At 36.4% G+C, this 16,714-nt stretch overlaps 1 protein-coding gene across 1 annotated transcript in view; it reads right to left on the bottom strand.

The window, feature by feature from the left end:
- Positions 1-16,714, bottom strand: part of lobo (coiled-coil domain-containing protein lost boys) — a 511,805-nt gene that overhangs the window by 28,263 nt on the left and 466,828 nt on the right. Inside the window, exons 5-7 of the mRNA XM_074186014.1 lie at positions 16,518-16,703; positions 11,348-11,561; positions 2,563-2,820 (exon numbers count right to left, since the gene is read on the bottom strand). Of these exons, the coding sequence (XP_074042115.1) occupies positions 2,563-2,820; positions 11,348-11,561; positions 16,518-16,703 (658 nt within the window). The remainder of the gene's footprint in view (positions 1-2,562; positions 2,821-11,347; positions 11,562-16,517; positions 16,704-16,714) is intronic.

The following is a 16,714-nucleotide window of genomic DNA, read 5'->3' as shown; positions in this document are numbered from 1 at the left end:
GATACTTGCACGCACTATCGAACCACCATCCTAGCCAAAAGAGAGGAGTCATCTCAACTCTAACGAAACGGGCTCGGAGAATAAGTGAACCAGAACATCTGGAGAGGGAACTGAAATACTTTGAAGTGGCCTTGAGATCGAATGGATACAGTGCCTCCGAGACCAGAAAAGCCATGAAACCGAAGGGCACCACAGTTCAGAAAGCGAAAAACGATCACGCTCATATCTACCGTTTATCCCAAGGGTCACGGACAGAATTGGAAAACTATTGGGCAAACACGACATTGAAACAGTCTTCAAACCCACGAGGAAGATACAACAAAGCCTCAGGTCGGATAAAGACAAAAGAGACTCATTATCAGCAGCAGGTGTCTATCGCATACCGTGCACTTGTGGGAAGGTATATATCGGAACCACCAAACGATCCATGGGAACAAGACTAAAAGAGCATAAAAGGAACTGCAAACTAGGCCAAACGGACAAGTCAGCTGTGGCAGAACACGCACTTAGTGAAGGAGACCACATACTTTTGTTTGAAAACACAGAACTAATTGCCCCCAACCAGAGATACCAAAGCCGACTCGTACGGGAGGCAATAGAGATCCACAAACACACAGAGAATTTCAACAGAAAAGAAGAAGCGGTGAACCTCAATCGAATGTGGAACCCCATTTTAAGGAATTCGAAAATAACGAACAGGACAACAGGCAGCAATATCGTTAATGTTACAGGTTCAAGTGCAGGTACGAGCACAGGTACAAGTGTAGGTACAAGTACAGGTACAAATACAGGTACAAATACAGGAACAAATACAACTGATTACCTGACAAGGCATAAATACGCTTTACAAAGCCTAAAAGGTAGTCATCGGACGGCAAGCCATGATGGTTAAACCTCTGAAGAAACTAGCCACTCGCGCCAGCGAAACATCAGGAAGAAATTGCAAAAATCCACGGTTTTCAAACTCGAAGAGCAATGACACTATATAAAAATATATCAAATGAACGAATGTTTGACAGAAAAAAAACAACGTTTGTTTCATATCTTTGTGTAGTGTTGTATGTCTCGAAAATTTCATTAGTTTAGTGTTCTTTATTATAATCATGTATCTTTTATGCCTGATTATTTCAAAATAGTTTCAACACGAAGAAACTCCTTTTCGATCTCTGAAAAAGAATTTAATTGACTTCGAAACATTGGCAAGAAAATAATTGTTTTTTTCAAGAAAGATTGATCCTGTTACTCAACTAACATTGGATCATTAAACTAATTAACTGATTAAATCAAATTTTACATAAATTAATTATTTGTCGATAAGTGACATAATGAATGATTGACATTGACATGATGACATTGGATCATTTGTATACCATTAAAAAAAGTGGCGCATGCACCCAACGTGAATACAGGATGTTTTTGATTTAACACTCCACGTGTCAACTTAAATTGTTTCAATTGACACGCCAAGAAGTGTATTTCGACACGCCAAGAAGTGTATTTCGACCACGCCACTGAAGAAGACTGCCGCAGTTACAGTCGAAACGTTTGGATATTATAACCAAGGAAGACCATGACAAAACCCGGAAACCATCCAAAACAATATTTTGGTGTGACTTACACATGACATATAATTGCAGAATAAAATCATGAACAAATAACATCTTTTCATATATTGAAAGGGGTATATTTTTAGGAGAGAATAATTTTTGGGAAAGAACGGTTTTGTTATAGCCAAAATCTTTCTTTCTCAACATTTTTTTCTTTTGAGAAACCTGCAGATCTTGACCAACTTCTTCAATACTACGGTTATGAGGGTATAAGAAAAAAATACTCAGCCACTGAACTTTCCTTCAAACAAAAGAAAAAGTAAAAAGTGAACAGTGTTGATGAGAAAGCGACTATTGTTTTGTTACTGTAACACATTTTTGGGAATGCATTTAAATTTCTGCATCGTTCGATTGTTCACGAATGATTATCATAAATATTAGAAGATGAAGAAGATCTTTATCAAAAAAATATTTTGTAAAAAAAGTCTTGTGCTTATCCATTAAAAAAAAACTTGTGTAGTAGACAGGACCGGATTTATGGATGGGCAGGCGAGGCTCGGAGGCTCCACAGAAGAGGAGACCCAAATTTTGACGGGTCAGCAACTTCTACGTTTTTCTTCCAAAACATTTCTTTTACATTGTTTGTAAGAAGTTCCCATTTACTATCAATTTTTTATTTGATCGAGCATTTCAGTGGCAATACCCTTTCTTATTATGTAATTTGTATTCATGAGTTGAAGATAAATAAAATAAGTGAAAAAAATTCAAGAAACGGTTGGCCCTGCAGGTCATCCTTACAAATTCTTCAAGCTCAAAGTTTTAAAAATTATTTGACGAAATCACTTGAATGGAAATTATAAACGACACTATCTATTGAATGCGTCGATTTTTGCCCGCTTCTTCTTTTTTGAACATTTTTGATTTTCCTAGCGGGAAGTTGAAAATTAAACTTTTATAAAAAAAATTAAGGGGCCTCCACTCCTTCGTTGTTGCAGAGCCTCCTGAGAATACTCACTAGTAACGGCATCTTCTCTTCCCCTTTGAAAATATTCCGTTATCAAATCAGTATTCGTGTCCAGAACACTCTTGTATAATTTATCTTGTCTATTCTCGTAGTGATCCTCTATGACGGTGACTTCTGTACACTGGAAATCCTTGTACCTTGTGATTCGTTTAACGATGCCGTCATATGAAACGTATGGAGCGTATTCCTCCACGCAAGTATATTTATAGTTTGTAGTCCTCATGCCTTCTGGAAATCGCCTCATAAGTACTGAAAAGAAATGATTTGTTCTTTACTGGAAACGAAGGATAACATCAAAGTTGGAAAAAATGAAGAAAGTCCTGTGTATTTAATTCTATTTAAAAAAACACATAAATTCAATTGAAAAATCTCAACTTTTAGCACATCTTGTAGCTCATCAGAAGGTGAACTGGAAACAAAGTGACTTAGATTACAAATTTGAATGAATGACCGTTAGATTATTACGAAATTGATTAATTATTCAAAAGACAATTGAATGGTTAGAAAATCCTCAGTCAGAGTGTAATGACTCATACTAGATTTCCGGTCAATCGTGGAAATCTCTTTCCAACCGCACAAAATAAAATATTTTCAATTGAGGTATTTTTGCAAAATGCAAAATGGGGATTTACTCGAGAGTCATTGAGACATATTAGGTTGCAAAGCTTAGATGATAAGAAGAAAAAAATGTTATATAATATATACCTTTTCATCGGTGGGGGAAGCGGTTATAGATTTTTAAATATGTAAAAAAATACTGTGCATGGACATCCCGAGCGCATTAGATATTGTTAGCATCAATGTCCTACGTATTTTTAATAATGTTGGTCTGTTAATCTGCATGATGTGGATGGTTGTACGTAAGGGTTAAAAATGAAAAGAAAAAAAAATTATTCGAGCGCGTCAGATTTTCTAAGAGGGTGTTGAGTGCAACAAAAAAAAGATTTCATTCAATAATCTGACGATTTCGATCCGACGCAAACTCGCGGTCATTATTATGATGTGCAAAAAAATTCGCCATTTTGAAATACTCAAGCGCCTCAGATTAAGATATATATGGTTCATCTTTATGTTTTAGACGTGCTGTATCATAATCTGACGATTATCTAGAGCAGGGGTCTCTAAACTTTGAAGCTTTTTTTGCATTTCAATTATTATTGTGTATTGTGACACTTAACGACATCTAGTGGCGGGTAGTTGTACTATGTACTATCTTTTTCAGCTACCCGCTAGGTGGCATTAAGCGTAATTAAATATTTGGAATTACCGCGTTGGTTCGAGAAAGTTCTGGTTCTAGCTAGTGTATTCCGATCACCTCGAGATGGCAGTAATAATTGCATATAAAGAGGCTAGCGGCGCAACTGCGAGTTAGTCTGCGTAGGAAAGGCGAAGGAAGCGAAACTGTCTATTGTGAAATAAAGTAACACCCGTCAATAAAAGTATTTTGATTTGACTTATTGTTTTTATGGGTGATTTGTTAGTATGGAAAAGAAGCGAAAAATCGACAGTGAATGCAGAACGTTCCAAGAAAAATGGAACTCAGTATTTTGTGATTGAGTCCAGTAATAAGGCGTTATGTTTATTTGGAATGAAACCATAGCTGTTCTCAAAGACTATAACATTAAACGACACTATGAATCGAAACATCTTCGAAGTTACTCCAAGTATACAGAAAGTTTGCGGAAGGAAAAATTTGAAGCTTTGAAATGCGGACTCAAATCGCAGCAATCTTTGTTTACCAAAGCAAATACTGAACAAGAGTCTGCAACTCGCGCCAGCTTTCGTGTGGCTCTCGAAATCGGAAAACGTGGCAAACCATTTACCGATGGAAAGAATGCTTAATTGCAGTAGCCGAAGAAATATGCCCCGAAAAGGTAAATTTATTTAAAAGTGTCAGTTTGTCAGCAAACACCGTGGCTCGGAGGGTGCAAGACATCGCAGAAAATATATTATCTCAACTGTCTGACAAAAATGGACATCATGAGTGGTTTTCTCTAGCATTGGATGAGTCAACGGATGTGTCAGATACTGTCAGGTGTTGATTTTTATTCGCGGAGTAGATAAAAGCTATGAAGTGTACGAAGAACTTCTTGATATTGATAGTATTCACGGCACGCCAACTGGGACAGATATTTTTAAGGAAGTTGAAAATGCCATTAATAAAAAGAACTTTCGATGGAGAAATTTGAAATCTATAACAACTGATGAAGGCAAAAATATGTATGGTAAAAATTAAGGAGTGGTTGCACTTGTGTCAAAGGCTGTAGAAAATGATGGTGATTCAAAACTATTTGTCCTACATTGTATCATTCATCAACAGTCCTTGTGCGGAAAATGTTTGGATATGTCTGAAGTTCTAAAGCCAGTCATATCAGTTGTTAACTTCATCAGATCCACTGGGCTGAATCACCGACAATTCCGCGAGTTTATTCAACAGATTGGAGAAAATGATTTACCATATCATACTGCCGTACGCTGGCTTGGTTGCGGAAAAGTCCTTGAGCGCTTTTTTGAACTTTGAGCAGAGATCGAATTTTTTTTAAATGAGAAGCAGCGCCCTTTTGCCGATTTAGAAAATAGTGAATGGATGTGGAAGTTAGCCTTCTATGTCGATTTGACGAATCATATGAACGAACTGAATTTGAGATTGCAAGGAGAAAATCAGCTTCTCCTTGATTTATACACCAATATCAAATCCTTCAGGCAGAAAATAATACTATTTCAATCGCAATTACGTAAAAAATGTTTCACACATTTTGAAACATGTGAAATATTCAGCCACACTACAGACACTGAATTTCCCGTCAATTATGAGTACTTTGAAGATACATTTTGATACTCGTTTTTCAGATTTTGATGTCATTGCGAATGAAATTAAGCTTTTTCAAAATCCTTTTGATTCTGACATTGAAACCCTGGCTCCGGAAGTCCAAATGGGAATTATTGATTTACGGTGCAGTGATATGCTTAAGAATAAATATCAAAATTCATCTTTGTTGGAATTTTATAAAAGTCTTCCACTGGAACAATTTGATAATTTGCATAAATTTGCTCGTGGGTTGTTTTCTGTTTTTGGTACTACTTACTTGTGTGAGAAAACGTTTTCCAAGATGAAGTACACAAAGAATGCTTACAGATCTCAATCAACCGATGAGCATCTTAAATCTCTTTTGATAATTGGTACAAGTAAAATTCATACACAACTACACAGTATTGTCGGTGGAAAATCACAATTACATAAATCTCATTAGTGTTTTTGTTTTACTGTGATTCATTTCAATTATCTGTTGGTTATTAATATGCTTAAACTTAGATACTTAAGTTAAGTTTTCTTTGTCATCATTTCTGTCGTTAAGTTTTACCTTGCAAGTAAATAAAACCGAGTAATCATTCTGTGTTTTCTTCTTCAACTTATCACAGCAATAGTAACAACAATTAAGTAATCATTGGCTGTCGCGGGCCAGATTGATAACAGTAAATCATTGGCTGTCGCGGGCCGGATTGATGACACTGGCGGGCCGGATTTGGCCCGCGGGCCTTAGTTTGGAGACCCCTGATCTAGAGGCTTAATCCAACAAAAACAATATTTTTTTAATTTTTTTTAATTCATTGAACTTAATTAATTGAAAAGCTCGGGAAATTGCATGCAAATAGATGAGTGTATGTTTTTTTAAGTAGAATACTTGTATTTATAAGAAAATAATTTTAAAAAAATGCTGAAAAAAATTTAATTTTCTATAATCAATTGATTGAATAATCAAAAAAAGAGAAATGAAACTTTTTATGTTTTTTACCACTTTTATTAATAACTAACGTTACTGCAGTTTCGTCCTATAAGGATATTTTCAAACTTATATATTGTATAAGTTTGAAAGTGTCCTTATATATTGTATATAAAAATATAAACCTTTCAAATTATATTGTATGAGTTTAAATATTTGTCAATTTTGAAAATGTCCATGCAGAATTAACTTTTAATAGTTTTAGATACAATTTTAAAAAAGGCGATTTTTAGGTCTAAATTATTACTTGGCCGGAATAAACTGAAACGAACTATGGGGTAATATAACTGACATAGATAAGGCAGTTGACAATTTTTACAAGGTGCTGTTTTATGGTATGCACAATTTTATTCCCGTTGTGCGATTTAGAAAATCAAAGTTTCCTCATTGGTTTTCGAGTGACTTAATATACTTAACAAAAGAAATTTTGACTTTTTAAAAAAAGTCAAAATTTGGATGATTATTTGATATTTTCCAAACTTAGAAGACAATACAATGAACTAAGTGAACACAATTATGATAATTTTGTACGAATCACTGAATACAATATAAATACAACAGGAAACCTTAAACAGTTTTGGAATTTTATTAATAATAAAAGAAAAAATCCTGGTCTGCCCGAAAATATGTATTTGGGTGATAAGTATTTTGAAAATGGTAATGATATTGCAAATACTTTTGCTATAGAATTTCAATCTATTTATAAACCTAATGAGCTGACTAATATACCAGAAATTAATTACGATAATACCCTCCACATAAGTAACTGCACTATTAGTCTAGGAACGATTCTAACCAAGCCGATTCTGGTCCGGTTGGAATACCAAATATTTTATCGAGAAACTGCCGATTCACACTTGCAAAATCATCATTAGCGCTTTTCTCTTCTTCTCTGAAATTAGGTATATTTCCTCTATACTGGAAATCAAGCTTCATAACACCTATTCATAAATCTGGTGATGAAGCTAATATACAGAATTATCACCCAATAAGTATTTTCAGTGCTATACCCAAAGTGCTTGAGTCCACAGTATGTGACGAAATCAAAGATTCAGTTAATCAAGTTCTTATAGATGAACAACATGGCTTTAGCAGAAGCAGATCAACAACTTCCAACCTACTGTTATTTTCACAGTATGTGTTGAATGCTTTGAAGGAGAAACATCAAGTAGATGTCATTTATACTGACTTCTCCAAAGCATTTGACACAGTGAACCATTCAATTTTATGTGAGAAATTGAAAGCAATTGGATTTTGTGGAAAACTATTGGAATGGCTGATACAATATATTAGTAACAGATCTCAATATGTAAAAGTCAAGGAATACATATCTCACGAAATTAATGGTTTTTCAGGTGAACCACAAGGAAGCCATCTAGGGCCGTTTCTTTTTAACATTTTTATCAATGACATCAATGTTAACTTAAAATATACTGACATCTTACTTTTTGCAGATGATTTAAAAATGTTTAATACAATTCAAACACCAGATGATTGCTTAGTATTACAGACAGATTTAAACAAAATGCTAGGCTTCATTTGTCGTACTTCCAAAGACTTCTCTAATATTGAATGTATAAAAATGCTGTATGTCACCCTGGTAAGATCAGTTTTAGATTATTGCAGTTCCATATGGTCACCCACCTATGAAACTCCTGCACTTAACATTGAACGGGTACAAAACAAATTTCTTAAATTTTTGGCGTTTAAGTTAAAAATGCCCTTGAAAGACCATTCATTAGATGATATTTGTAGGGTTGCAGATACAATGAAGCTAAGTAGTCGTAGAGTGGAAACTAACTTAAAACTCTTATTCCAATTATTAAATTCTCTTATTAACTGCCCTGCATTGCTAGCACAAATTGGCTTACATGTTCCTTCTAGAAGTACAAGGAATACAGAAACATTTGCAATAGATTTTCATCGTTGTAACTACGGTAAACATTCTCCCCTGTCTTGAGTTGCTATTGGTGGTAATAAAGTCGATATGGACTTCTTTTCATTGAACGAAACAAAATTTAAGTTTGCATTACGCTCGCTCAGAAATAAATTATAAATGGTAGTAAATATAAACATAAACATCCTCAATTATTGAATTTTCCTTATCTTAATCATTCATTTAGTTAATTAATATTTCAATTCAGTAAATTTATTTTGTCACTGTTATTTTTTTTATTCATGAATTAGTTTCACTTTTAGCAAGTAAGTTAGATGTAATTATTTGTTGTATTCATATAATTTATTGTGAAATCTCTTAAACTTAATTGGGTGTTACCCGTTAATGAATAAATAAATGAATAAGTTTGAAAATGTCCTTATAGGACGAAACTGCAGTAACGTTAGTTGAAAATAAAAGTGGTAAAAAACATAGAAAGTTTAATTTCTCTTTTCTTCATTATGATTTCCTACCACGTAGTAACGGCTACATCCATCAATTAATCATCATCTTCATCACGAACGAGTCTCTGTGATCAGCTGTGATGGCGTCATGGAGACGGAGTGGGGACGGAGTGAGAGAGTAATAGATAGAGAAAAAGTGAATAGAGAATAGAGGAATAGAAACTCGGAGAGGGAAATATAGGTATCACACAGCTGCACTCATTAAACTTTATTGACGAATTTTTGTTACTTCGGCTTGCGGAAATCGTCAGATTATATATTTTTCGTTATCCTTGAATTATTTCCTTCGAAATAGAGAAAAATTAGCTACGCTCGAAAATGTATATGTATATGTATGTATGTATACATATGTCCGCAAAGTATGGAATAAATTCGATATTTCCAAAACCAAAGGTCGTTTTACAAAAACCTGAAACACGTCGATTTTTTATTTTAATATTCTACATTTTACAACAAAATTTCATTATACAGAGTGATCTATATCAATGTGATGACGTCATCGGTATTTTTTTAAATGCAATGTATTTGGTGTCAGTTTTAGATAATCCGTAACGAGCTGATTCCGAAAAGGTATGATACTTGGGTATGTATTTTAAGAAGATAGAACTTCAGCGGATAGATCAGTAGTATATAAGTTGACTTGAGGTACATGTCTAAAACTTTATATTTTCTAAAGGGAAAGAACCTTTTCCTGAAGGATAAAAGGACATACGAGTAGTTTCTTGGATGTAAAGACCACTTTCATATTTACAAACCATTTTTTGGCAGAGGGGTATGAGTTCAACCACGACTTTGACGTATTACATTTATAAGAGAAATGTTTGTTTGAATAACCAAATAGAATTGAATTATTTTTCTCTATTGAATCTGTTTTCTGATGTAGAAATTTGTAATTAGTCTATTACACGTCCATTCAATGAGTTAGTAAAATGTATTTTATAATGTTTGAGTTTTTAATTAGTTTATACATAAACTCTGGTAGAATTATAAGTCAGTTCAATTGGAGTTCTCGTTATCGTACTTAAAAAGGGCGCCAATGAACTTGCACTGGCATTTTGCAGACATTTCAACCTGTCTTACAAGGGGTTTTTTCTTCTTGTTGGAAGATTGCTCGCATTCATCCCATTTTTAAAGAGGACAAGAAACATCTTCCAAATAACTATAGACTAGTCGCTTTGCTATCAGTGATATAAGAAATCATGGAGAAAGTCGTTAACTACCATATCCTCAAATATTTGGAAGGCTTCAACATCTTGAGCGATCATCAATTTGGCTTTTGAAAACAATGATCAACAGGCGATTTTTTATCGTATGTCACCCATATTTGGAATAACGTAATGGAGAAACATGAAGAGTTAAGAGTTGTTGCGCTCGATATTTCTGAGGTCTGTGGCATGAGGGTTTACTGGCTACACTTCGATGCTATGGCTTGTCGAATCATTGTGTATGGCTCTCCAGCTTCTTGAAAGAACGTTTTCAGCAAGTGGCTGTCGATGGATTTGTCACGAATACTTTTACCATCAACGCTGATGTTCGCCGAATAAAATGTATACCTGGCTTTTCACAGTGATCCACGTTTCGGAAAACAATCCTTTTGCGTTTTCAAAATACAAACTTCACTTGAAAACTTTCGCCTCAATTGTAAATAGCGGTATTTCTTTTGACGTATATCAGATTGTGTAAAGGTAAATTCCCAAAAAATATTAACAAATATTGGGTCCTCCACAAAAAAAATGTCTTTCAAAGAATATTTTTGAATGGGTTTTGTATCATATTTTCCTTGACATATATTTGCTGTTATAGAAATATTTTTGTCATCTGTTCCTAGTCTTTAAATCTCCAGCGATTCAAATCCAATGTGAATCGCTACTTTCGCATAGGCACCGCACTAAGAGCGCCTTAAGGATTTTCCTGTAGTTCTTGTGTTTTTGTCTTTAAAAAAAATAGCTGTAGTTTACTTAACTTAACCCACGGAGAGAAAAAAACAGTATTTGTACTCCTGAAGATTAACATGTATGGAACTGGTCAATACCAGGTTAAAATCCATATCAAATCTATAAAATCTAACGCGAAACTGTAGGAGTTTAAAAATATGTTTGAAAAATGTTTTTTCCATCAACCAGCTATCGCACGCCTACGAACGACAACTCTCGGAAGTCCAAACTTGTGCGAGCTAAGGACTAGCGAGGTCTTACCTTTTAACGTGTGATTCATAACACGGATTGGACGATAGCAAGTGGAAATCGAGCGTTCAGCCTGAGGCTTGAACCATCGACTCACACACCGGCCGATTGACTGAGTGAACAAAGCACCCAGGTCGAACCGCCCGTTGAAATGAACGACTGTCAGCAATCCTGAAGCGGAATGCTTTTGTCAAATATTTTTCTTGGATATCATCCACATTGAGGATAAAATAATGTTGAAGTAAGTAATATCAAATATTTGTACAAACTCGGGCTACTGATGTTAAATCTTTGAGTTTCTCAAATTATTAATTCTTTGAGGTTTATATTGCATGAACTTCAATTTGTTAAATAACTATGGAGGATAAAACATTATCTAGCTATCTATAAAATCATCAAGTTTTCACAGACCGTCATGAGGAATGCTGATTCTCATGCTCCACGAAATCGGCATGTCCAAATGCTTCTCGTCGTAAACCTCTCTGGTATCTTCTTCTTCCAGATCTTTAGGCTTTTGTTTTCGCCACTTGAGTGGTTCTCCTACTAAAAAGTGTTCCCATTTTGTTACATCGGTCAAATCGTATTCAATACAGCCGAGTCCCTTCGTACAGTCCTGCATGTTTACCTAGGAACAACACTCCAGTTGAATATCAAATTCCATCGAAAAAAACAAGGTAACTTCAAAAATGGTATTCTTGACTTAGAACAATTAAAAAAATATGCTTCGAAATGCTTTTTTTACACGCCTACTATAATAACACTTATATGCATATAATCTGTTCCATAAGGAGATCCATTTTGATACAGATTTTTCACAGCGATACATATTATTGATCAATAGAAACTCATAACTCTCTAAACAAACAAGTTGTGCATTTGACGTTTGTCCTAGTTTCCTATCTAATTGTTTTATTTGTCAAAATCAGTAGGTAATGAATTTTCATAGAATTCTTGAAAAACAGCCTTGGCTGATATTTCGCCTACTCTCCTTTACACTGAAAGTTGTTTCCTTTTTCCTCTTTTTGTTCGTTTCAATTGTACTTTCATTATTATTTTTATTATATAGCTAAAGTTCGATAATTATATTATCAAAATGTCTGATATCAGAGATATAAAAGAATTACAATCGATTTCTCCATACATATCAGAGAAAGCAGAAAATGCACAACAAAATATTTTACCCAAAAATCTATCTTTTCTAGCAGACCGACGATGCATGCTATTGTAGAGTAGGACACGAACTCTCTACCATGCGAGTTCTGGAAGGAGGAGTCCCACAAGGTGCAGTTCTTCCCCACACCTCTTCTCGGTATACACAGAAGACATGCCCAAGTCAGAGAGCAACTTCAACAAGTTGGCACTCTACGCGGACGACACAGCTCTACTGACGAGATCCACTAGCCACGTGCAAGTCACCAGATACTTAAAACAGCAAGCGGACAGATTCGAGAATTGGGCCAATCTTTGGAAAGTCAGTATAAACCCTGACTAGAGTTGAGCGCCACTGTTTACGCGGAGGCTGGTATATCCGGAAGAAAACGTCATCTTCAACGGACAAGAGATTCAGTGGACCAACGAAGCAAGATACCTGGGAGTCACCTTCGACAGGAGACTAACGTTCAGGCCTCGCATTCGGAAAAGGTTAGGGCTGGCAAGGGCCGCCAGACAGAATCTCAATCCCATATTGGACGCAGGAGTAACATGGGCATCTAATCAAGACCGTTCTACTACCCATCATTCTGTATGACCCCACTGCCTGGGGCAAGGACATACAGAAGCAGTAGTCAGACATTCATGAACGCTTGCTTACGAGCTGCCGTAAACGCTCCAAAATATATGCCTAACAGATACATCTACCGGGATCTGGATCTTAACATCCACTCTGTAGACGCATACATGAGAGAACACGCCGAAAACGTATTCGCGAAATGGATAAACACATGAGACCTACAAAGCAAAACCAACGATCACCTCCGAGAATCGCTGTCAGGGGGCTCCGGTAAGTATCAAAACTTTATAAACAGATTACTAACACACACACACACATTTAGTTCGCGATCAATAGACACTTGCCTCAGGTTAGGTTAAGGGGACCCCCATGCAAACATTCATATTGTTACGTTTTTTCCCGTGGGTTGACCAATAATCAAAATAACTATTATTTGAATGCCTTTCGCCTTACTAGATCGCTTCGCGTACCGCACTGTAACGTCCATTTGACTGTGTCGATATGCTCGTGGCTAGCCTTTATATATGGTAATCGAATGCGCTAGAAAATTTCGCCGAAATTCCGTCGAAATCGGTAGCATTATCCTCGATACTTCCAAATCGGCAGCGAACATCGTACATTCTCGCGCTCTCAGTTACGTTACGATTGGTTCATGGCTACCAGTGGCGGCCGGCATTATTTCTTAACCGGCATTATTTCTTAAGACCATGATTTAGAGGTCGTGAGGTCCCCAAGAGGGGACCTCACGTAAGGACTCTATATGTAAACAACTTCAGGCTTGCTTCTGGCTGAACACTGCATTCCGTACACCAGATTGTTTATCTTTTTGGTTACCAATTAAGGTCCTTGCCATGGTCTCTGAACTTGGGACACAAACATTTCCGACGTTGGGGTTGGTAGAGCCACACTGCATTGATCGCCCTCTTTGGAGCTCACTTCCAGCGACTTTTTGTCAAATCTTATCTTCATCCTGTCGCTGGAAAGCTGTAATTTGGTCCTGGCAAATTCGTGTAAAATTTCCAGTCTCTCCTTCAGGTCATTCACATACTTTGTAAGAGGTACCTATTGAGATTCATCGAAAGAATTGCCACACAATACATCATCTCGGAAGCTTCAGTTTCCTACCAGTTAACAACATGGATGGTGTGTAACCTGTCGCGTCATGTTGGGAGCTCCTGTATGCCAACAGAAAAAAGGAACCAATTCATCTCAATCTCTTTGGTTTTCGTAGACAAACATCGAAAGGTAGTTATTGATGGTGTGATTATGCCATCGGATTGTGGGTGAAGAGCAGAGAGATTCTGTAATCTTCCAGTATAAACACTTTGGCGCTGTCATGAGGAAGAGAGGACACGTCAAGCAAAATTTCCTCATTTCCAACCTTCAACAGTTCACCGCGAATTCGTAGGGAGACATGATGTCTAGTAAAAGAATGAATTCGTTGACGATGTTGGCCACTAATATCTTAGTTTTCATTTTTAGCAGCTTCAAATTCTAGGGCATAAATGATGGCTTCATTAAATTTTTTATGACGTGCCATCCTCAATGACTGCTGCAGCTTCGTGTCACGAACCCCGCCGATAAAACTATGGACACTTATCCAGTGGGTGAAATTATCCGGTGCTTCTGGGTAGGCGAGTCTTACTAACCTTTCGACTTCAGCTCCAAACTCTTGTAAACTTTCTGATGGACCTTGAATTCTCACCTCCAGTTGAGCTTGGTAGACTTGTTGATTTTTTTTTCTGATTGATTCGGCCGTTACTTGATAAACTACATCTCAACAAACAAAAGTTTGTGGAGATCAAATCGTGAGGTGTAGTTTATGAAAAGACTTGTTGAAGGTGTTCACTACCATATCTGACCTCCAAAGCTGATACGACTGCTTCATAATCCTTCTGCCCATTCAGTGGAATATTTTGCAGAATTTTGGAGGCCTTTCCTCGTAGAATTAGTATAAAAGCTGTTGCTTTCTCCTCATTTCTCCACCCATTATTTTCCGCAGCTGCCTCAAATTGTCTGCGATAAATTGACCATGAAGATTCGCCATCGAAAGTTGGAGTTTTGATAAAACTACTGCTAGAAGGGGAAGATGTCGTTTCCGATTTGCATTTTTCCACAGTAATTCTTTTCGATTCCGGTAATTCTTTCCGACGTTCCCGGAAAATCTCTTCAAACTTTTTGTCGACCCCTTCAAACTTTTTGTCGACTCTTTCAAGTTTCCTTCCGGCCCCTTCAAGCTGCTCATCGACTACTTTTTTCAATCCCTCCTTTGTTTCCTGAAATACTTTTCCAAATTCTTCCTGAATATATTCCTGTACCTCCTCTTTACTCATCTGGGAAGATTTTGAATTTTCCAAAAATTTAACGTACATCTGATTGTCTTTTTTCTGCTTTTCCTGAAAATTTACCAGCAAGTCTCTGTCTGTTTTTCTTGAATACCTAGCAGTAACTCACGATCTTCATTTCGGCGTAATTGTTCTTTCTCTCTTCTGCGATTTCCATTCTCTGCCAGGCCCGCTTGCAAAGCCTCGAACATTTCCTTAAGCTCTTCCATCTCGTCGTAATCGACACTCCTTGTTTTCACCACAAAACCGTAAATATTTAGACAATTATTCCACTTCTGACATCAAATGTTAACGTTTTTCCCCTGGGTTGACCAATAATTAATTACACAGAATAATAATCAAACTTCATTTTATTTCACTTTAAATACAACAATCACTTCAACTAAAACTTCAACTATTATTCGAATGTCCATCGCTTCACTAGATCACTTCGCGTACCGCATGTAACTTCCACTTGACTGTGTCGATATGCTCGTGGCTAGCATTTATATATCGTAATCGAATACGGCAGAATTCCATCGAAATCGGTAGCATTATTTTTGCTTTATCCAAAGCGGCAGCGAACATCGTACATTTGCGCGCTCCTATCTACGTCACGATTGCATGAGCATTTGACTATGAAAAAGCTATGTTTAAAGTGGGTGCCGCGCGAGCTCACTGTTGACTAAAAACAATAACTTCTTGATGATTCTGAGTTGTGTTTGGCCATGTTTAAATAAAACAAACCGAAATGTTTGCGTCGATTTGTGACAATGGATGAAACATGGATCCATCACTTCACTCCGGAATCAAAACGATCGTCATCTGAGTGGAGAGCAACTAGTGAATCCGTCAAAAGCGCCCGAAAGCACAACAATCGGCTGGACAGTTATGGCCTCGGTATTTTGGGATATGCGTGGTGTATTAATCAACGACTATCTTGAGAAGGGAAATACTATCAACAGTGAATATTATATGGCGTTATTGGAGCTTTTGAATGCCAAATTGCAAAGAAACGACTGCATATGGCAAGGAAAAAAGTTTTTTTTATCAAGACAACACACCGTGCCATAAGTCCCATATCCACTGTATTCATCAGATTTGGCTTCCAGCGACTACTGGCTATTTTGCAGACCTCAAGAAGAAGTTTCGCTCCAATGAAGAGGTTATTGCTGGAACTAAGTCCTATTTTGAGGCAAAAGAAAAATCGGTCTACAAAAGTGGTATTGAAATGTTGGAGCGTCGTTGGAATTATTGTGTGGCTCTTGAATGAAGATAATTTTGAACAAAAAAAAAATGCGCGTTTTTTTTTTGAGCCCGGGACTATTCCCCCCAGGCGTTAAATCAAGAAGTACCTACCGGAAGTTCAAAATAATACCAAAATCAATACTAAAACTAACGTCTATTGGTTATTTCGTGAGCGAAGCGATATTCAAAGAAATTATAGAACCTATAGATTTTAATGAACAGTGAATTGTTAATTTTGCTCTTCGTACACTACGAATTACAATGTTTGATACTAACTTACCCAGTAATTGAGATGATTCCAGACACTTTCTATTCCGCAATATAAATCCGAATTCAACGGGTGGGAAAATCCAGTACTGGGCTCTATGAAAATGTTTTCTGTTACATTTCTCTCTCCTGATTTCAGAAGAACCCATGAGTGCACTCTCTGACCTTCTAGTTCATCAGGTGGTCGTTTTTCTTCCTCCTTAAAAATAA

The sequence above is a fragment of the Leptinotarsa decemlineata genome, unplaced genomic scaffold, assembly GCF_025532065.1.
Source record: "Leptinotarsa decemlineata unplaced genomic scaffold, Ldec_3_MD MMD2_tig00078422_RagTag_RagTag, whole genome shotgun sequence".
NCBI classification, from domain to species: domain Eukaryota; kingdom Metazoa; phylum Arthropoda; class Insecta; order Coleoptera; family Chrysomelidae; genus Leptinotarsa; species Leptinotarsa decemlineata.
The sequence above is the reverse complement of the archived record's forward strand: the minus strand, read 5'-3'. Positions and strand labels throughout refer to the sequence as shown.